Source organism: Mus caroli, chromosome 7, assembly GCF_900094665.2.
Source record: "Mus caroli chromosome 7, CAROLI_EIJ_v1.1, whole genome shotgun sequence".
NCBI classification, from domain to species: Eukaryota; Metazoa; Chordata; class Mammalia; order Rodentia; family Muridae; genus Mus; species Mus caroli.
In genome coordinates, this window is record NC_034576.1 from 109,865,518 (window position 1) to 109,888,418 (window position 22,901).

The 22,901-nt window shown below is 44.0% G+C and overlaps 1 protein-coding gene across 1 annotated transcript in view; it reads left to right on the top strand.

Annotated features, from left to right (window-relative positions):
* Positions 1 to 22,901, top strand: part of Ppfibp2 (PPFIA binding protein 2) — a 148,692-nt gene that overhangs the window by 29,679 nt on the left and 96,112 nt on the right. Inside the window, 1 exon segment of the mRNA XM_029479474.1 lies at positions 10,630 to 10,726. Within this exon segment, the coding sequence (XP_029335334.1) occupies positions 10,663 to 10,726 (64 nt within the window). The 5' untranslated portion in view covers positions 10,630 to 10,662.

Here is a 22,901-nt window from a genome sequence, read left to right on the forward strand (position 1 = left end):
AAGCCAGAGTTAGATGTAAGATATCTTCCTCAGTCACTTTCCACTTGAATTATATATGTATATGTATGTATATAATAAATTATATATGTGTAAGTGCATTAACATACTGCTTATATAAAAAATGAAATATATATTAAGTTTAGGTAGAGTCACTCACTATGTAGCCTTTACTTAACTGGAACATACTATGTAGACCAGGCTGGCCTTGAACTTACAGAGATCCATTTGCCTCTGCCTCTTGTTGGCTGAGGTTAAAAGTGTCTACCACTACAACCTATCTTCCACTATCTTTAGAGATAGGGTCTCACTTGGAGTTCACTGATTGGCTAGACTGGCTGGCTAGTGAGCCCCCTGGACCCTTTTGTCCCCCTTATCCATCTCTGGGATCACAAGCCTGAATTGCTGACCCTGGGTTTTCTTTTCTGGTGGGCACTGGGGATCAGAACTCAGGTCCTCAGCCTTGTGCAGCAAGCCCTTTACCCTCTCGCCTGCTTCAGGTTTTAGGTGTTAACTGAAGCGTGTAGCTGTACAGCCTGTTTGAGAGTTTTTACAGATATGGTTGAGCATTTAGGTGGTGCCAGAAATTTCCTTCCATCTCCTCCTTTTCCTCGTTCACAGCTCCTTGTTCTTCCTTTCCTAGAGAGATGTCTCTTTTAGCCTTTATAGAGGCTGTCTCCCAAGCTCAGAGAAAATTGCATTTCTTAAAATAGCCGTTTACAAACAGTGTGGTTTACGGGAGGCCTGTGTATTACAGGAAGGTTTTATTTTCTTGTGATATGATAGAACTCCTTTATCGCTTCTTGGCGATGTGGGGAGACTGTAAATAAGCTGAACCAATGCATCATGGAAGTTGTATGGCCCTTAGGTAAGGGCTTGTTTAGATCTTGCCTACCCTGAATGCTTAGCCTGAATGTTGCTGGATTCCGCTGTTTCCCAGGCTGGAAGAGCAGGGGTTCCAGGGAACTCCAGTCCTCTTCCCAATGTGTTTTGTACCCTGTGTAGCCTCAAGGCCATCCAGGTGACTCCTGTTGTACAGCTCAGGAGATCATGTTGTCCTCATCACATGTTGTTGTTCTAGAGCATACCTGTTTGTTCCTCATTGGCTGCTTTCATCAACACAAGGGTCATTTTCTTATCTGGTCTTGCCTTAGCAGGAGCTGCAGGCTTAGCCATCCTCACAGAGAAGATGTCATTCATAGAGACCTGTGAGTGCAGAGGAAGACACACCTTGATCCCCTGTTGTCTGCTGTATCCAGTATATTACTGTTTTAGAATGGGCAAGCCATTCTACCAAAATTATAAAAACAAATAAGTCTTTACCATTGGTAAGGAAAGGCCACCCAACTTCCTCTTTGGCCTTGCATTCTGGCTGTCTCTTTCCTGGCCTCTGTCAGCTGGTGTCTCATTTGGATGCACTGCCTACTTTCTTTTCCCTCACTCTCTCTGGGATACCCCTCAGCACATTGCTTCTGGAGCTTTCTATATAGTATCTATACATCTCCAGTGAACCTCACTGTTGAGGGAAATGTTACCTCTTGTTTTCTAACAGTTTCTTCCTAGACTTCAACATTTCATACTGCAGGAAGCTCTTTAAGTAGGAAGATAAACAGCTCAAAATAGCTTCAGGAAGTTCCTGAAACTGACCAGATTTAAGAGGGCCCTCCCTGCCAAAATAAGTAGAGCCAAGCTGCAAAGAAGACCCTTAGGGGAGCCTGCAATAAGATTCTCAGACTGGCTGAGATGCTAAGAGGACTCTGAGAGGAGAAAAGCTGTAAAGAAAACTCTTAAGACCAGACCAATTGTCTATAAGATGAAGAAACGAACTAGCTGAACTTCCTGGAAGAGGTTTATATCAGAATCCTTAGGAAAAGACACTCTCTGAGCTATTGAGCTGCCTGCAGGCTAAGCAGTGTGCTCCAGGTTCTCCAGCTTTTAGGAGTTATCACCAGTGCTGGAATGGGCCTTGGTGATGCAACTGTCTTTAAGTCATTTCTGCTTCTGAAGTAACTCCAATAAAAGTTATTGGTTCACCAAGTTGAGCCTTGGTGGTACCTATGGTTTGTTGTGAGTTGAAAATCAGGGGTGAGTAAATGTGTATGTTGTATCTCCCCAGGAAAAGTTTTGTCACACAATATAACTGGGGGCCAGACAGGGTCCAGAGATGAGTTGGGGAGGAGTGAGTGCATAGTTCTGGTTATGGGAAACCAAGCATGCAACTGAAACTGAGAAGCCTGAGTTGGGAACATCCGTGGAGGAAATTACAGTAGAGTTGTCCTTTCCTGTATGGTGTGTGTTGGTGTGTTGGTGTGCTATGACAGCAGTTGCATGGTTCTTGTTATGGCAGTGAGACATGCAACTAAGACTGAGCCATCAAGATTAGGAGTGTCTGTGTAAGGAATCCCAGGATGGTAGTCTTCATTTATGTAGTATGGAGTGGCATGCTACTTGATAAGGTGGGGTCCTCCACATGAATATGGGAGTGCTCTGAAAGCAGCTAAAGGTTAGAAGAAATATTTTAGTCCTTGACGTTAGTGTGTAGGGGTCAAGAGTGTTGGCAAGCAGAGGCAGAGGTTACTTGGCCTCTGTACTTTGTAGTTAAAAAGGCATCCGAGGCAGAGATGGAAGGCAATCAGGAAATTGTTTGTGTAGAGGAGCAATTTCAACAAGAAAGGGAGATGGGCTAGTATCCTCTGTGTTAGACTATGATTTGGCACGTAAGTTACATAAACTAGAGGATGAGATGGTTGATGTTGGCTTGTCGCTCAAGGCTTGAGGATTGGAAGAAAAAGAGAGTAGAAGTTAGATTCATGCTCAAAAGTCCTTCCTGGGATCCAAGAACTTGGAACCCATGGAAAGATTGAGAGAGTGAGGCAAAAGAGACCATGGTAAAAGCAACAGAAGATACTCTGAGGGTCTGACCTTTAGCAGGAAAAGAGGGAAAACCTGCGATCCAACATAAAAATGAAGGTCTTAACAATTGTCTGGTACAAATTAGGGTCATCAGGAAATGTTCAGCTCTTGGAAATGCTAGAATCTGGAAAACTTTTAAACAAGCAACAGAAGAGTTTGCCATTGAAACTGTGGGAAATGGGAGTAGATGGGATCAGTCTAACTGCTGTGGAGGCAGAAAAACTGAGCCATGTAACTATCCATTCCCTTTAAGGCAAAGGATGCGTGACCTGAGAGGGTATGAGGGAAATCAGCCCCTGATTTATCAAAGCCATTAGGAACACTTAGTTATCACCATTGAAGGTCCCCATAAATGTTAGGAACTGAGGACCATGGAAGGACAGATGCCATTGAGGGAACTAGGAATAGGAGAAGCTGTGCTTGAATGCAGTTCAAGTTTAGTCTGTCAGATAGAACTATGTTTACAGAGGAGTTAAAGGGACCTTGAAGCTGGGATGGGGTGCTAGTGGCTTTGGTGAGCTCTTTGGTGGGGCAGGGTCTTTAAAAAGTAGGAAAGGTTTTGGCCTGTCTCAGTGACTTAGACCAGCATGTAAAGACTATCCATGATGTAAAAGAATAAGCCAGAGGAGATAAGCAAAAGATAACAGAGGAAGAGTTTGGGTTCTTCAAAGACAAATTATGGCAATATCTAGCTTGAGCTCCCAAGGGGGCCAAAATGGATGGAAAGCAAAACTGTGTGCTAAGGAGCTTCTCGAAGGCTTTAAAGCCTGGGGAACAGTTAACAGAACACACACACGTAGAACAATACAGTGAAGCTGATTAGCCTGTCCCAGGGGTGAGTATTTATACCCCAGGGGGAGGGTATGTTTCCCTTCAAGAAAGGTTATGGTAGGGGTGGAGATGGTTTGCCTACTTGTCAACTTTCCTAAGATCTAGGTGTGGCAAATGGGGAGACAACTGTTATAGTGCCAACCTAGGACCTGTCTGACCCAGGGTGCCAGCAGGTACAGCAGGGAGAACAAGCCCCTGGGTCCCTTTGGCCCTGGGTGGTAGATCGGAGCAGATTAAGTCAGGCCCAATGAGTTTATTGGGTAGGGAGGCTTATGGAGGAGCTCCAGGATATGGCAACATGATGGCTTAGAGAGAATGGCTGAGGATTACAGGAGCTAAGAGTTAGCACCTCCTATCCACGCTTTGTACCCAACCTCTATCTGTGGAGGATTAGACCATGCTTACGCTTGGCTTTAGTATCTTCTAATGGTGAATTTTTGGGATGACCTGACATTTGCTGAGAACAGGTAACGGCAGACTTTCAGAGAGCTTCAGCAAGGTCATCTTTGTTAGGTGGTGGCTCAGATGTTACCTTGTCCTGCCCATACTCTGGAAAAGGTTTTGTCATATAGGCAAAGAACTAGCCTTGTAGATTTGGAAAGCCATTGAAGAGACAGCCAAGGTACTTTCACCTTTCTTACATCCTACCTGGGCTGGGTTAATTAAAAGGAAAAATGGGTTTTCAAAACAATAGCTATAGAGTTAAAATCCAAAAGGCACCCTACATGGGTGGACACTCCCAGAGACCATAAGATTAATAAAAACCCCAGTGCCAGGAGGCTACTCTCCTGTGCGTTGTTGGTCAGGAAAGCTCCTGAGGCCCCACAAATCATAAAAGCTAAGACTGCTGCTGCTGGTGGTTTGTCAAAACTAAACAGTAAGCTCCTATGGCTGAAGATACCACGTGTGCATGCTTTGACAAATTTTGGACAAATTAATTGGGGCATGAACTGGAAACTCACACCTAATGGCTGCCTTTTGTATTGTTAGAGAGGCCCTTGTAGGCTGCTGGTGGAGAGCTATCATCAACATTCCTGCTTGCCAAAGGACCCTAAGTGCTAAAACACCAACATGCTAGCCAGGAGATTCCTGTTTATGCAATAGTGGCTTGGCTGCTGTGGGTTAAGACCAACAGTCTTCCATTTGGATTTAATGCCTTTTCCACAAGAGAGAGTTCAGGCCTGGTACTGTAAGGTAAAACAGTTGTGAGGTTATAGGTCCAAATAGGAAAGCAATTTATATGGCTTTTCTAGATGGATATGATATTGCCTACCACTGTTGCTATCAGGCTCAACTCATAACCACTGGTAAAGCTGAGAACAGTGGCTACTACTGTGACGTGCAGCCTATTTCTTAGCCATAGGTGGATCCCCTTCAAGGCTCAGGAACCATTGTGGAAGAGGGAGCAAAAAGAATATAAGAGCTAGAGGAAGGGACAGAGTAACAGTTTCCTCTGAGATTAAAAACATCCCACCCTGCAAGGACCTCCTTAAGCAGGAAGGCAAACAACTCAAAACAGCTTCAGGAAGTGCCTAAAATTGATCAAATTCACCAGGTCCTTCCCTGAGTGAGCTTCCAGAGTGAGCGGAGCCTAGCTGCAAGGAAGACTCTGAGACAAGCTGAGTTGTAAAGACTGAGACCATATCAGTTGCCTAGAAGCAGAAACAAGTTAAGCTGTCTGGAAGAGGTTTATACCAGAGTCACTTAGAAAGGACACTCTCCAATCTGTTGTTCTGCCTGCAATTCTTCAGCGAGTTCCAGCTTCCCAGCTTTTGTGAGCTGTTATCCATGCAGGGATGGGCCTTGGTGAGGTAACTGTCTTTGAGTAATTTCTGCTGCTGAAGTAACCCCTCACCATTATTCCTGTGAGTAACCACAGTAAAACTCATTGGTCCACCTAGTTGGACTTTGGTGATAGCTGTATTTTAGTCTGTTGTGGGTTTCCTATCTAGGATGAGTAGATAACATTTCCACAGGAAAAGTTTTGTCACACAGCACCTCTCTTTGTGGAGGGACATACAGACAAGGAAGACACAGAGCTCGTCATTGCCTGTTGTGAGCTAGCACACTTGCTTGCCTCTGTTGTCTGATGAGTGATGTATATAATCATTTTCCCGGGTTCCTAGCACAAGGCTCCCCAAATTTGAGGTTTAGAGTGACTCTTAGATGTATTGCTAAGGCTAGAGGAATGCATAGACTAGCTTTTGTTATTTATAATAAATCTCTTTCAATCATATTTAAGTTTATGCTGATGACGTGACTCCCAGAGAGAATGAAGGCTAGTGACCAAGGAAACCAACTAGGAGAGATTGAAGGGTTAAAATAACTTCAAATGTGTGTGTGTTACATTTTTATGCATATGTGTGTGTGCCTGAGTGCATATGTGTACCATGAGTATTCAGTAGCCTGTCAGGCACAGAAGAGACATCAGATAACCTGGACCTGGAGTTACTAAACTCATGTCTCTGAAAGAGCAGTAAGTGCTCTTAACTACAGAGCCATCTCTCCAGCCCCATGGGTTAGAACACTACACTCAACCCTTTGTGAAATATTAAGTTTTGTGAGCCAATCTAGCATATTATCACACCTAGGGAGGGGTGGTGGACCCTTTGTTTTGTAGCTAGTTAGCTCAGAGGCCTAAACTTTAGTAGCATCTCGGGTGGGGACAGATTGTGGGATTGAGCCTTCAACTTGTGATCTGAGACAAACTGCTGGTATGTTGTGTTAAGATTAAAGTGAAACAGAACCCCTTGCAGTTTGCAGAAGATTGAAAATTTCTCGTAGGAAAACCATATACATTTAATGTCATGAGTGCAAGAGAAGTGAAGTTTCTTTTAGCCCAAGATTCTTAAGGCAAAGGTTGTCCCGTTGTGTATTCGTTGCTAACGTGACATTTATCTTAGGAAGGGGGAGAATGGCAGTTCACAGTCAGAAGGGGGATGGCTGGAGACCACCTGCCTTCCCTGATTTAGTAAAACTCCCTGTGTCCACACAGTGGGGAGGAGGCTCCTGTGGCACATTACCTCTTGTACACCTGACACCATGATGTCTCACAGTGGCCCTGTGACAGCTGGCAGGAACCCATCATTACTCACATGTCCTGCTGTTACCTCTGATCCAGCAGGACTAGAAGTGAACTCATCAGCTCTGTCTGGAGCAGCTCCCCCACACCCACCCGAGTCCCTGCTACAGCTCCTGGGCTGTGGTGAGGACACACCTTTGACTCATGCTTCTCTTTCTGTGGGTGCCCAGGGTCCACCCGCTTGCTATTTGCCAAGTACCAGCTCATCACTGGGTGGACATTCTAGGTTCTTCTAAAACTTCTCTGTTGCGGTGTAGGTATCATGAGCTCTTGGATGTTGCCCTACACCAAACTGATCCCATCAATTTTCACCCTGGTCTGAGGCATCAGCCTTGACCAACCTAGACTCATCAGTTCAGTGGAGCCTGCCTGCCTTCTGAAATACGAACTCTTTCCTTAAAAGTCTGCACTCCATTTCCATCTGAGCTCTTTAGTCACGTTACATGCTGGTGTCCAGAGCTGTGAAGTAGTGGTCCCCAGGTTCCTCTTATTAAATTGTTCAGACCCTGTGACGGACCATGGGAGTCTGTGGAAGGCTTTGACTCATTGAGAGTAGCTGGTTGCTCCTGTATAATCTCATCAACCATTTTGTCCTTAGCCAACTGGTGCCTGCCCTTACATGCCTCCCTGCCTCATGCACCGCCCACTCTGCCTGGAAGAACGTTCTTCTCCTTACCTTCTGAGAAAGCTCCTATTCATCTGTCAGGACGCAGTGACGCTGCCTACCCACCTCGATCTGTGCACTTCACTGTATGCCATAAGTATTTGCTCATAGTTTTATCTCTTCCAATGGACTGTGTGGCCCCTGCGAGCAGTTATCAATACCTCCCCAGTGCCAAGAATGGCAGTGTTCAGGGGATGATGGTTACTGGATTCACTATTTTCCCACAAGTGTTTCTTTACAAACAGCTTGCGCCCTATAAGGCACAGAGACAGCAGGGTTGATAAGGTTTGACAGAGTCCCTTGTTTCACTGTTTCAGAAAATGGCATGATAGGAAATGAACATATAGATAGATAAGATACTTAGGAATTGTGGGTATACTTTACATGTATATACACTTTACGCACGCACACACACACACGTACACACGTACACTTTATGATGTTCAGAGAAGGCCCCTCTGGGGAGGTACTTTGAAACTGAGACCTAAGGATGAGAGTAAAGCAGCCCTGTAGAAAGCTAGGGAGCAAACTCAACAGTGAAGAGGTTGGCAGGTGGCGACTCACAGAGTAGGACACAGTCTTAGAGTGTTGGGGGAGCCAATTAGAAGCAGTGCTGCAGAAAGAGCAGTGCCAAGCTGGCCTGGCAGCTGTTACCATAGGCCATGGGAAAGATTACAACCATTTTCCTGTGTAGGAGCAGTAAGATGGTTTTGGAGGGAAGTGTTTCAAACTTCAGCTTCCCTATGGCTGAACAAGCCCTGCTTCTGCCGCCTCTTCTTTTCCTGTTACCTTGTCTGTCCTGATCCAAGCTTGCTTCCCTCTCAGACTCCAATAATGTCACATTCTGGGGATAGTCTAGACCACTTTTCTGCTTCATGGGAGTCCTGGCCCTTGTTACAGAGTGTATGGTCCCTACCAGGACCTTGAAGTACTAGTTAGGTCCCCTGATCCCTGCTATGAGTGACTATTCTTATTCCCTTAAGCTAGTTGTGCAGTGGTTCTTGACTCCAGACAGATCCCCCTCCCCAACCCCTAGCTAAGTGCCCTTGCTTCTGAACCTTCCTTGGCCCTTGGCGCCATGGAATATTGTGTTTCCTTCCGTGTGGAGAATGACCTTCTTACTTTGTCATCTGCAGGGAAACCAGCCTCTGAGTGTAGCTGGGTTCTTCATCCATGGCCGCCTGCAGTTTAGCTTCAAATCTTGTCTTGTGAATTGGTCTGGCAAAGATATGTCCAGAGATATTTCCCCACTTTAAAGGAAAAATGGCAAAACCAGACCTTACTGTATGCAAGGAGCTTTCAGCGTGACTTTACTGACACTAGTCATGTAGGTTAGATGCTGTTGTCCTCCGTTTGCAGTTGAGGAAACTCTAAGGCTCAGTGATCACATAGTAAATTAATAGTAAATGGTAGATCTGGGCCTTGGACTCAGCCTAGTTCTTTGTGGTCTTAAATTCCTTAACTATTCCATCTCTTGTGTGGTGCCTAATTTCCTCCAGGGGTTTCACATCCTAGGGGAAGGAAGCGGAGCCCTTCCGAACCATCTGCTTCATTGCTCTGGCGTGGGAACCATGCCCGGGTCATTTAAAGTACTGATGCACATTAGGTACATGCGTAGGCTTTGCTGAATGAGCAAACGAACGATGACTCCCGCTCCCAGCTTACAGATGTGAGCTCAGTATCTTCTTAGGATGACAAATGCTGTTGTAAGACCTCCTCTGTCATCCAGGGAGCTGAGAAGCAGGAAACATGAGAGGAGGCAGCAAGAAGTCAGCTTAGCCTTCGTGCCTTTCTAAGAAGCAGAATTATTGGGAGCTAGAAGTAGTTGTCATGGATGGGGAGGATGGGAGTCAGGGAAGGAAGTCTGTCATCCTTAGTGATGGGCCCTGAGAAAAGAGATTGGACATTAGAAGTGGCTGGACTGAACATGCTAGGAGGTGTTCTTGACTGGGATTTAGCCTAGATTGCTGTTGGGTAAGCGGGTAAGATAGCGTCTGTGTTTTCGGGACAGCATTTTCTACCTGTCTTTGTAAATGTGATACTCTTGGGTGGGGTGCATTTAGAGAAAGGAGAGTGACAGCGGCAGTATTTCACCCAGGACCACACACATCCAAGGGAAGGACTGTATGTAGGTAAGAGGCACATATGGGTACAAGACAGTAGAGTCTTCCCCAGTGGTGGTTAGAGCTTCTGGGGCCATGACTATCAGCAAAGAGAGGTGTAACAACTCTCTTGCTGCTACAGGGGATTCTGGGTAAACTGGTAGTTCTTTGTTATAAAACTTGAATGCTTAGGAGACTGCTTAAGCAGGAAGGCGAGGCTATGGAGAAAATGGAAACTAAATACACACCTCCCCTTCCCCACCCCCCATCATCATCATTATTATTCTGTGTGTGTTGCCACAGCATATGTGTGGAGGTCAGAGGAAAACTTTTGGCTCTGTTCTCTCCTTCCACCTCTACACTGTTCTGAGCCAAGGTTATTTGGCTCATGTAGCAGTCTCTTTCCCTGCTAAGCTACCTTCCTGACCCTGGCCTAGAATTAAAAACAAACAAAAAAACAAAAAAGATTTTATTTTTTTCATTTCATATGTATGGGTATTTTGCCTGTATGTATGTCTGTGCACCACATGCATGCTGTGCCTTCAGAGGCCAAACAAGGGCATTGGATCCTTTGGAACTGGAGTTACAGATAGTTGTAAGCTGCCGTGTGGGTGCTGGGAACCAAACTCAGGTCCTGTGGAAGAGCAGGCGGTGCTTTTAACTGCTGAGCTATCTTGCTGGCCCCTGGCCTGGATTCTTAATGAAGGTATGTTTTATGAGCAATGAACACAGTGTTCTAAGCTTAAGCATTTGTGGGAAAAGTATCTATCTCATACATGGTAACTGCACTTAGCCCCAAATCAAATGAATGGAGCCGTTAAAGTTGCTATACTTATTAACATTAATGTAGTTGTCATGAGGTCTTTGTATATGTCCAGACTCATCAGACAGAACATGCCTATCAATTATACTATATCAGTAAGCTACTGTTTTTAAACATTGGAAAATATATGTTGGTGGATCTAAAGCACTTTCATGGTCTAGCATGCATAACGCCTAACTTCTGTAATTTCTCCTTTGTTCTGTATTTGAATTTTCAGTAGCAGCAGGAGACTAAGCAGATAAAAGGAGTCATGACTTCTGACGCTAGTCATATGCTGGAAGCTGCCCTGGAGCAGATGGACGGGATCATTGCAGGTGAGCTGGAGTCCCTAGGACGAATGTCCTATCCCCCATGTCTCAGAGCCCATTTCCTTTTGTTGGCGTACAGAAAAGCCCTCCGTTAGACTAACATTTAAGTAGTTTAATGTACATGCTCCCTTCTCTCTTTCTTATGGAACTCTATTCTCCTGGTATGATAATTTGATCTGGTATGTGTACCAGTTCCCGTGTGGGGCTCTGTAGAGAGTTTGGATCCTGGCTTTGCAGCAGTTTGGGTGCAATGTGATTGACTCTGTTGTAAAATTTTCAGAGCGCATCATGGCTTATTACTGTGCAACTGAAGCTTGAAATTGAGCTGACTTTGTTCCCTAATCAGCGTCTGCTCATTTCCCTAGCTGTCATCCACTGTGTTGAGGAGACAGCAGGCAGTTTTGATTCACACCATGATTATAGCATTCTTTTCCTCCTATCATTTTTAGAATTCACCCCAAGCGTTTAGTTTTAATATTTGCATTAGTCAGTAGAGACTTTCTTTAGAAAGGCTACAGTATAATTGTAGACACTTGGGGAAGACTACCAGTGTGCTATTCTGGCTGATTGACTGATTGATCAGGAAGCTGTACTTGTAACAAGGCTGTTATTTCAAATCTTACAAGAGAGCCTCAGGTTTTCTTTCAGTCCTTACCAGACACATTCCAGCACCGCTATCTGCAGATAAAGAGTATGCTGCTTCTGGCCTTTGCTCCCCACTGTGTGAACGCTAGAGTCACAGGAAGAGATAGAGAGAGAAGGTACATGGTTGAGTGGGGCTTGACTGTAGGAAATGCTCAGTACATCCGATACCTCTCCTTTCCTGCTGCTTGCTTCTTCCTATTGCAGAAATACATCTGAGTCATGGAGAGCCCTGGGAGTTGGAGCCTAGGGTGAGGGAGGCTGTATGCTAAGCGTCCTCATGTTACAGGTTCCACTGAAACTCAACCGAGCTGTCATCTGGCAGGCTCGCGGTTTCTCCATCAACAGAGGTGTTCTTGGAAGGCTATGAGCAATGTCCTGGTTTTCCAAGTCTCCATGGTTTGAGATGTCTTGTTCTAAGTTAGGTTCTGTGATAACTGACTGAGAAGACATCATCAAGAGAGTGGGTTTCCTAGCCGTGCACTTAAAAAGCCTGATCTGGAAGTTCTCACCTGTACTGAGAGAAAAGCCACAGGGTTGGACTGAGGCTGTCAGGTCAGGACATTTGAGCCCTGGCCTGAGGCCTGATTCCCTGCCAGGGCTCATGGAGAGTTGTGAGGATGAATGAGATGATTACTATTTCTCCACTGCATTGCTGTTGTTTCTTTATCCAAGATTATTGACTGCGGGTGTGTAGGTCTAATTTTGAGGGTTTTGTTTGGTTCTTTTCCAGTGTCACAGCGTGTTAATTACTGTAGCTCTATAGTAAGCCTTAAAGTCAGATCTCGTGTTAGTACGGCAACTTTGTTAGTTACCACTGCGTTTGTTGGCTAGCTTGAGTGATGAGTTGGGGCTCTTTCCCCAACCTCCAGTCTCTCTCCCCTTTAGAATCAGTTTGCCAAACACAGAAGAAAACTTGTTAGGATTTTGGTTGGAATTCTGATGAATCACCACAATGTATTGGAGCTAGGGATGTAGGTAAAGAGCGCAACACTTGTCTAGCATTATAAGGCCCTGCATTTCAATCCCCATCTCTGCTCAAAAGAATAAGAACTGCTAGCTTGATGGTATTGACTCTTGGAGAGACAGATAGGCTGCTTCCTAAAGGAGGTAGCCTTGTGTGGGATGAACATGCAGACCAAAGTTCAACCCCCAGAACCATGTAAAATACCCAGGTACGGTGGTATTTGCTTATTAACTCCAGCATTGGAGAAGTAGACATAGGAGGATCCCTAGGGCTTACTAGCAGGCATTCTAGCCTAATTAGTGAATTCCAGGCCAAGTTTTGAGAGCTTGTTTCAAAATATCAGGAAAACAGCATCAAAGGAATGGTAACAAAGATTGCTTTCTGGAAACGCATCATCCGAACACACTTGTGTACACACTTGTGAACACACACAATGACGTATATACACAGAAACACACATATTCACACATACACACTTGTACATAGACACACACATACACACACATATAAACACACATATACATAAGTACATACATAAACATAACACACATATACATATATTCACACACACTCAAAAAAGACAGATAAGCAGGTCATGAGGACTGAATGATATGAAAACCCTGCACAAGGAAACCCAGGGGAGGCCTTTTGATCTGGAGACATTTCATTGGAAATCTGAGGTGATCTGGAAGACAGCTTTCCAGGACAGGAGACAGAACATGCCAGGGGCTGGAGAGAATCAGTGTTCATAACTGAAAGTTTATAAGCTAGGGCAAGGAAAAGGGACAAGGCCCTAGATGCAGAAAGACAAATGATATTATGACATTGGCTAGTATGTGGAGAACTTCAGCCATTGGTATGCTAGGGGGAATGTGACTTCTGTTACGTAATCCAGCTTCTCTGTCACTCTGTGGGTGAGACAGCCTTTAAGGGGGCAACCAAAAAAGCAGAGACCAGTCAGACTATATGTCAATCTTATAGAGCCTGGAAGAGTCCAGGGATAGACAGATACCATAAACCCAGAGGAATAGAACAGAATGTCCATAGTCAGAAGCCAACTGTAGCCTGGGAGGATCAGACCCAGCATGGTAAAGGTTTTCTGCCCTTCTTTAATATACCAAGACATTACATTTTAGCCAGATGACCTTTAATCTCAGCATTTGAGATGCTGAGGCAGGAATATCACTACAAGTTTCAGGGCAGCCTGGGCAACATCTTGACTATAAACAGGGTTAGCATTTATTTTATAGCACTTACTGTATGCCAAGAACTGGTGTAAGTGCTTTGTGTGAGTGCCACCACCCTCCTTAGGTAAGAACTGTTCTTAGTCCCATTGAAATATAAGGAAACTGATGCTCAAATCACGGAGACAACTTGTAGAGCCAGGATCCAAATCAAGTAGTCTGCGTACAGTTCCTCCTCCCTACCCTACAAAGAAGGGCTTAGGGTTTTCATACTACAAAACTCTCATAGCTGTTCCAGACAGAAACCGAGAAAGCTTGTCCAGATACACCCTTCAAGGATGGAGGGATGTGGAATAGGCTGTCCCGGAAAGTGAGGAACCACGTCTCCCACGTTCTGAACAGGCTGTACCTGAGCCACTTCCCTCCAGACCTGTCCCAGATTCTCACCTGAAGATACTGAGCTGAGACAAGGCCTTTTGAGGATCCAGTTAAATAATCAGCCAGTGACAGAGAGGACTGTTTCAGAGGCTCTGTTGTTTTAGATATGCCTGTATGGGAAGGCAGGAGGCAGCAAGCACGCTATGGACTGAGCCATCTCTCCTTGTCTTATTTATATTCCTTTATAGCACATGTATCATTGCCTGTTACATTCCTATTGCTCTTTTTATTGAAACAGAATGTCAGTTCTAAGAACAAAGGCAGTATGTACCATTGCATCTCTCCATCAGTCTGTAACACACAGTAGCGATTTAGTAAGCATTTGTCATGTCCACAGTTTATTTACTTCTGTAAGTTCTTTTCATTGGGTAGGAGTCAGATACTGGTTTCTGTTTGTGTCTTCTCTCTGGCGTCATTCTGACTATCACTCTTGTTTTCCCTACTTGGACGTTTGGATGAGTGAGTTTATATATGCATGTATGTCTGTATGCATGCATGTACTTATTGTTTTTCAAGACAAGGTTTTCCTTTGTAACCTTGGCTGTCCTGGAATGCATTTGGTAGACCAGGTTGACTTTGAACTCAGAGATCCTCTTGCCTCTGCCTCCGGAGTGCTGGGATTAAAGGCCTACGACACCACCACCTGGCTTGGATGAGTTTATTTTTTTAAGAATATCACATGACTATTTTTGAAGACTTAGTAGCTGCTAAGTCCTGTGAATAGTCTCTTAGTTGTAATTAGCTGACACCAGCCTTTGATACAACTCATCTTTGAGTTTATTACTATCTGGAGAGCATGCGCCTCTGTGATATTTTTAGTGAAGAGGATAATTATTGAATGCCTTTATTCAGGACACCTTTCTTCAAAGTTTCTAATACAACATCATTTTCAAGAATGCTAAGACTGCTTGGGACAAAGAGCTTAGAACTTGTGTAATTATGTCTATGGTCTATGGAGCTAAGCTTTGGAGTTTCAATTCCATGTTAGCCACTTACTTCTGTGTTGTCTTTGACAGCTGTATATTCTTTCTCTGCTCAGTTTCCTTGTAAATGAAATAGTGGCATCAATCCTATCTTTTTCTTATTATTATGAGAAGTAAATATGATCAGGTATCTAGTGCCTGGTACTTAGTAAGTACTCAGTTGGTCTATGACATCTCTGCTTTATTGATATTAGTATTAATGTTACATTCACTATCAAAAGGCACAGTGCTATTCAATTAATGGAAATAATACTGATAATTGCCCTTGTTATATGTGATGAGCACAGTAGGACTGTCATACTGAACAAGTCTGTCCTGGTGGCACATATGCCTCCCTTCCCTGCAGAACCTCAGTGTGATGATGTTTGTCTCCAGGTGATCAGTGGCTGGGATGTGGGGGGGGGGGGCTTCCAAGATGTAAATTGGCTTTGTGAATGCAGAAAGAAATGCCCATAAGCAAAATCCGGAGGGCTAATCACATAAACATAGTTCTTGAATCTGAGCTGGTCCACCATAGGTATGAAGATATTGCTTGAATCCCACATGTTTGTGGGAGAATGTTGAGAGGAGGTAACTGTTAAAGACTCTAGGACCTGGCTCAGTAATGATTTGTTCGAATACAAAGACCATTGTTGGAGCCTGCAGTAGGATGTCAACCTTCCATCCAGTCTTCCTTCTCTTTAGTACCCACGAATCCATCTGCAGATAATACTGTAATTGAATGGTGTTGTTGGCAGTGGAAATCCAGCCATGTGTTGCCTAATTACATCCTTGTGGACGGGCACGGAGCAGCCGACATGGATGCTGAGTTTACATAGGGCTTTACTGTGTGGATACACAGTTCAGTGGCTGCTCTGCCAGGCCCCTCTTGGCATAGGACTAGAGCCCCATGGTCAGGACACAGGGGGCTACTTATTCCTCTTTGCTTTAGCAGAAAGTTACCCATGCGACTATCTCTAAGCTGTACTTATTGATAAGAGATAAAGACTGCTTTAGGACAGCTAAGAAACTGGTTACCCATCTTCTGGGCCTTCTGCCAGCCCTGATTAGTGTCTGGCTTCGAATGAAGGAAGAAATAAAGATTTCATGGGGGTGGAAAAGTTCTGTCAAGGCTGAGATGGTTCCTTTGGCCCTTGAATCTCAGCCATGGGGGTCATGGCTGAGGATGTGGCTGTTATCCTAATATTCATTAGCTGGTCCTGTCGGCTCCTCTGCAGGGCATCAGTGTAGCCAGTCATTAGTAACAGCGCTCCGCCTCTACTGCCGCTTTCCCATCCAGGATTTAGGTTGAGAGCCCTGTAACAGCTTTATTCAGAAGAAATTTGTAATCTGGGTATATGGCAGCACATGTCTAACCCTAGTACAGAACAGGCTGAGGCAGGAGGATTGTGAGTTTGAGGCCAGACATAAGAAGATATACTGTTTCTAAGTAAAATACATACATGCATTCATATATAATCCTAAAATTTTAAAATCATTTGTGTGTATGTGTGTGTATACAGATATATGCATTTTTACATTTATATAAAGAACAGTATGACATCAGTGTCTTCTATTGCTCTCAAGCTTAATTTTTGAGACTGGGTCTCTCACTAAGCCTGGAACTGACTGGACTAGCTGGGACAAGTCTCTAGGTTCCTCTTGTCTCCTCCAAATGCTGGCATTCCAGGTGTGCCCACCACATCTGGCCTTTTCTGTGGTTTCTGGGGATCCAAACTCAGGCCACCATTCTTGTGTGGCCAGCATTTATCAACTAAGCCATATCCTTAGACCCTGTACTGGCTAGTTTTGTGCCAACTTGACACAACTGGAGTTATCACAGAGAAAGGAGCATCAGTTGGGGAAATGCCTCCACGAGATCCAGCTGCAAGGCATTTTCTCAATTAGTGATCAAGGGGGGAGGGCCCATTGTGGTACCATCTCTGGGCTGGTAGTCTTGGGTTTTATAAGAAAGCAAGCTGAGCAAGCCAGTGGAAGCAAGCCAGTAAAGAACATCCCTCCATGGCCTTTGCATCATCTCCTACTTTCTGACCTGCTTGAGTTCCAGTCCTGACTTCCTTTGGTAATGAACAGCAATGTGGAAGTGTAAGCTGAATAAACCCTTTCCTTCCCAAGTGCTTCTTGGTCATGATGCTTGTGCAGGAATAGAAACCCTGACTAAGACAGCCCCCATCTTGTTTTCTTGAGACGAGGTCCTTTACTGATTGGTAGGGCTGGCCGGCCAGCAAGCCCCAGGGCTCCTCTTGCCTCTCTCTGCCTCCCTGGTGCATGATACCACGCATAGCTGTTAAGCGTGTGCTGAGGCTGGGATTCAGGCCCTTCCTTGTGCTTGCCCAGCAGGCACTTGACTGACTGAGTCGTCTCTGCAGGCTCTGTTTTTACTCACTGGATAACCTGTGCCTTCTTTACATTTGGATTAGTCTTGCTAGAGATGATCTTTTTGTCACTACTCTGAACCAGCTGCTTTGGCTTTTATCAGTCAGTTACCCCATGTGTGTGCTTTTCTGTGAATAGTTACATATGCATGTACTGATATCTCTGCACCACACATCTATACTTTCTTATCTGGATATAATTTCTTTGATATTTTGTCATCTTCTTAATTTCTTAGATGTATCTCTTCTCTATCAGAATATCGCCTTAAAACAGAAATGATTGTATATATTTTAAATTGATTCTACCTTGCGTTTGGTTGCAGTTACCTGTGGCACTTACTACTGATGTTTGCTTGATGGATGGCCTAGACCACTGCTACCATTCACTAATATTTTGTGTGAGTTCATGGGCACACGTGCAGGGATTTCTATTTTCCTATTACATTCACTTGTACGTGTAGTTGTTTACATTTTCTCTGTCCTTGGTGATTACCCTTGTCCTCTGGATCTCAGCACCCCTAAGACAGTTGCCTTTTTATTCATCTGTTCTGTGTGGTGCTAGGGATTGAAGCCATGCCCCGTGTATGCTGGGCAAGCACTCAGTTACTGCCTCAGCCCTTAGATGATGGGCTTGGCTCCTGGAATTCAGGCATCTTAGATAATTACTGGATTGTTTGTGTTAGGGTTGGGGTTCCAAACCCAAGTTTTAAAATTGGCTTTAGGGCTGGTGAGATGGCTCAGTGGTTAAGAGCGCCAACGGCTCTTCCAAAGGTCCCGAGTTCAAATCCCAGCAACCACATGGTGGCTCACAACCATCCGTAACGAAATCTGATGCCCTCTTCTGGAGTATCTGAGGACAGCTAGAGTGTATTTACATATAATTAAAAAAAATTGGCTTTAAAGTTGATTGGCTGTGAGGTGGTTGACTTCTGAATCCTGCCTTTATACAGAGATCTTCCATTCATTTTCACCTCTGCTCAGTCCTAAAGGCATGTCCCCTTCCCTCAAGTGGCCCACTGAAAGACAGACTGTAGGAGGCTAAGCAGAGGCTCCGCTGATGATGCACTGATCTCACAGTGGACCTGACTTCAGTTCCCAGCACCCGAGGTACACTAACAGCTTCTGAGGCAGCTACTGCCCTCTTCTGGCTGCTGCAGGCACTGCACTCACATATACAAATCCTCACATATTCATACCTACATACATATACTTAAATGTACACATTTAAGTTGTAAAGCAAAAAAGTTTGGACTATAGCCCACAGAGAATTTGGCAGTGAATTATAGGCCAAACACTAACCCAGTTGCTTTTACTACAGAGGTTCTGAGTTTCAAAGTTTCCCTTCAGTTCCATGGCTTTGGAAGTCACATGAACTTTTGTATCTACGGGTATCTTAGGAGTTTTTCTCTGTGTAACCTGTTTCATATGTCTGCCCAATGGCTGTCAGAGTTCTGTGGGGTTCCTTAGTGCATGGCCCTTTCTCCTTCTTTAGACCAAGGAATGGCTAATCACAACTCTCTATGCATCCTCTGGGTTGCCTCAACTGCACCTGTAAAGTCTAAAGTCCTTGATCCATGTGAGGTGACACATCGACAGGCGTCGGGAACTAGAATGTAGACATGGGGTCAGGTGGAGTGAACAGTTCATACAGATGGAGATGACAACATTAGTTCTGCTGTATTACTGACTTGAGAGGTTGACTTGACTTGAAGCTGTGATTAGGATCATAAACATTGTCTGTTATGCATACCCCTCCCCCAAATACAAATTGAACTTAGCCTCTGGCTGTAGACTTCACTCTGCTGAAGTAAACTGTTCTCAATTTTCCCCAAGGGTAGTACCAACATTTAGAAGATGGCTGGCTGTGGAAAGAAACGGTGAATTCTTTTAGCTAGTAAGAAGAAACATTCTTTTTTTGGGATGAGGTTGGGGGTGGGCAGTTTTTTGTGGGGTGGTGTCATTTGACAGAAGGGAGTGGAGAGGCAGTAAATGTGGCCCTAGTGGAATCTACCTTTTCCCCCGTGGAAGTGGAAGTACTGAAATAGGGATGTTTTAGTCTATCTTGTGCTACTTTAACAGAGCACTTGAGACTGGGTGACTTATAAAGAAAAGAAATTCCTCACTGTTCTAAACACAATCATAAAATTCCAGTATCGAGGATGTAACCCAGCAGCCTTTCAGTTTGTGGATTGTGACTTATTTAGGGGTCCAACCCTTTCACATGGTTGCCTAAGATGATTGGGAAACACAGACATTTATGTTATAATTTGTAACAGTAGCAAAATTACAGTTATGAAGAAAAAAATGAAATTTATTTTATGATGGGGTCACCACAGCACTAGGGACTTTGTTAAAGGCCTCAGCATTAGGGAGGTTGAGAACCACTGCTGTAGCATCTGATAAGGGACAGGGACAGCATCTGTGTCTCCCCATGATAGAAGGCAGAAAGCAAGAACATCCCAAAGAGGGGAAGGAGTGAGGGCAGAACTCAGGCTTTTATTAGGACTCACCCCCTCAAGTCTATGCATGAAGGTGGAGTCCTCACACATTTAATTGACTTTTCCTTCTTCTGTTCTCCCTTCCCCCTTTCCTTTTGATATTTTGTCTTCCCTTTCCTTTGCTTTTCCTTTTTATTTCCTTTTTATTTTTTCCCCTCTCCCTTCATTCTTCCCTTAAAGTTCCCTTCCTCTCTCATCCCCCCCCCTTTTTTTCCTCCCTTCCTCCTTACCTTTTCTGGAGATGAGGTCTCATTTTATAATTTTCTTGCCACATTCATTTTATAATTGTCTTGCCACAGCTCCCTAAGTATGACATCCCAGGCATATGACACCACACCTGGCTCCTAATTATCTCTTCAAGATCTCACATTTCAATATTTGTGTATTAGGATTAGGCTCACATGTTTGCTTATTTTGTAGATAGTGATATATCTTCCAGATTGGCTTTGAACTCTCACTGTGGTTGTGGATACTCTAACCTTTGCTTTTGTAGTGCTAGAATTACAGGCATGGGCTACCATATCCAGTTTAATGCTGGGGATCAAATCTAGGGCTTGGTAGCACACTACCAAGAGAGCCATCCAGCCCGATGATGAGTGTCAAACCATATGATCTCGTTCTGAGTTCTTGGATTTCTCTTGGGACCTCCCATGTAGCTTGGTATATGGTAGGCTTGGAAACGTGTTCTGTATGTGCATGCTTTAACAAAGCCTTCTCTAGTGAAAGGAGACATTGATCTCCACCTCCTTTATCAACTGATATGTTTTCACTTTATGTCTGGTTGTGTCTGCCTGGTTTATCATTTCCTGAGAGAGATGAGCTCGATTCGTATCTTTACCCAATATGTGATTGGATTTTCATATTTGTTTTTGTATAGGATTTATATTTCTGAGCTGATGAGTGAGATGGGCTGTGATTTTCTTTAGTAGCAATCAGTGGGTTGCACAGTTCTGGGATGTGTGAGAAGGCACTGTTCACCATTTTCTCTAAAACTTGTCCCAGCACTCTGTCCTTCAAAGTGAGTTCCTCTTTTCTAGGCTAAAATAAATTGTTAGACTAGTTTGTTATACTAGTTTGGAATCGTTTGATAGAATTATGAAAGCATTTGGCTTGCTCTTTTTTTCTGTCAAAAGGATTAGAACAGTAATACAGTTTCTATATAAGATTATTGATGATCATTGGTTTGTTACAGGATTTTTGGGTTCTTATAGGGTTATTGCTAATTTTTTATTTCTTCTTTGGTTGTTTTTTAGAAGTTTGATCAATAGTTTATACTATTCTGATGTATAGTACACAATATCATGACATTCATTATTGTTTATAGTTAATATATACTAATAAAAATTTGTTATTAAGCACTATTAACAAAATCTTGTACTTCTGTTTTATCTTATCCTCAACAATTACTTGAACATTAAATAAATTAAACAAAATAACTATATATTAAGTTTGGGTTTTGCTTCTTTTTTTTTTAATTAGATATTTTCTTTATTTACATTTCAGATGTTATCCCCTTTCCTGGTTTCCCCTCTGAAAACCCCCTATCCCCTCCCCCTGCTCACCAACCCACCCACTCCTGCTTCCTGGCCCTGGCATTCCCCTATTCTGGGGCATAGAACCTTCACAGGACTAAGGGCCTCTCCTCCCATTGATGACCGACTAGGCCATCCTCTGCTACATATGCAGCTAGAGCCACGAGTCCCTCTGTGTGTTTTCTTTGGTTGGTGGTTTAGTCCCAGGGAGCTCTGGGGTTGCTGGTTAGTTCATATTGTTGTTCCTCCTATGGGGCTGCAAACCCCTCCAGCTCCTTGGGTACTTTCTCTAGCTCCTTCATTGGGGACCCTGTGCTCCATCCAGTGGATGGCTGTGAGCATCCACTTCTCTATTAGCCTCTGTACTAATCAGAAACCAGCATTGGTTGAGTGACCTTCTAATACAGTAGTCTTCACTTTGGCTTCATCTTAGAATGCCTGAAAACCTTTTAATTACCCTAGATCACATCTGAGACCAATTGAATTCAGTTCTCTAAAGTGGGACCGATGCATCTGTAGTTGGCAAAATTCCCCCTGTGGTTTCTGTAAGCATCGAAAGTTGTAAACCTTTGTGCTAACTTGTATTCCCTAAGTAGTGCCATGTTATTTGAGATAATGTGTCCCAGAGAGAGAAACTTGTTTTTAGCCTGTGAATAGAAGTTGGGTCACCTTTTTCTGATAAATAATTTATATACATAGGCGCATGGACTGTTAATCTATTGTCTTGTTCTGTTGACCCCAGGATTAAGGCAACACATTCTCTTATTTGTTGTACGTGGTTTTTAATTTTGATTTGTGGTTGTAATTTTGTGTAGGAGGTGGTCATCTGCGGGAAACTGTGCCTGTGTAATGATTAGCCGTAGCTGTTGTCCACTCTGGATCATTGTGTGTACTGTGTACTGATTTCTGTTTGGGGATTTTTTAGGAAAGAATGCAAAATAGGCATTTGGTCTGCACTTGTGGTATGCAGAGACCTGTGGTTTGCATTTTTCACAGTGTGTGGGTATGTATGGCTTTACAGACATGCCCGGGGCCCTGCAAGTTTCTCTGCTGTGGGGAACATTCTCAGAGCTCCCTGACTTCCACTCAGCATAGCTGCTCTCCCCAGGCACAGTGGCCCAGCTCCAGTGCGGGATCCTTCCTCTGGATCTGTGCCAGAGCTGCTCTAGAATCAGTGTGAACTTATTTCACCATTCTGTTTGGAGTTTGTTTCCAGTCCCCAGGGTTTTACTTCTCTTTCAAGCATGTCTCTGAGTTGTGGGCTTGTTTCAGCTTTTCTGTTTGTTCACTGTGAGTAAAGGGGACTCCTGGTGGCCTGGTCTGTCTGCTGGCCAGGAGACCCCCTCAGGCTTTGCACGCTGTCCAACAGATCATGTGACCCAGCCATAGATTTCTGAGATCGCTTGAAAATATACCAGTTCTTCACTTGTCACTTCCTGTGTGAAACAAAGCTCATCAGGGCTCAGTATCTATTCACTCGCTGCTTTACTGTTTGAAGAAGGGCCAGAGGGCTGAGGAGATGGCTTAGTAAGTAAGTACATGCCGGGTAAGCATGAAGATGT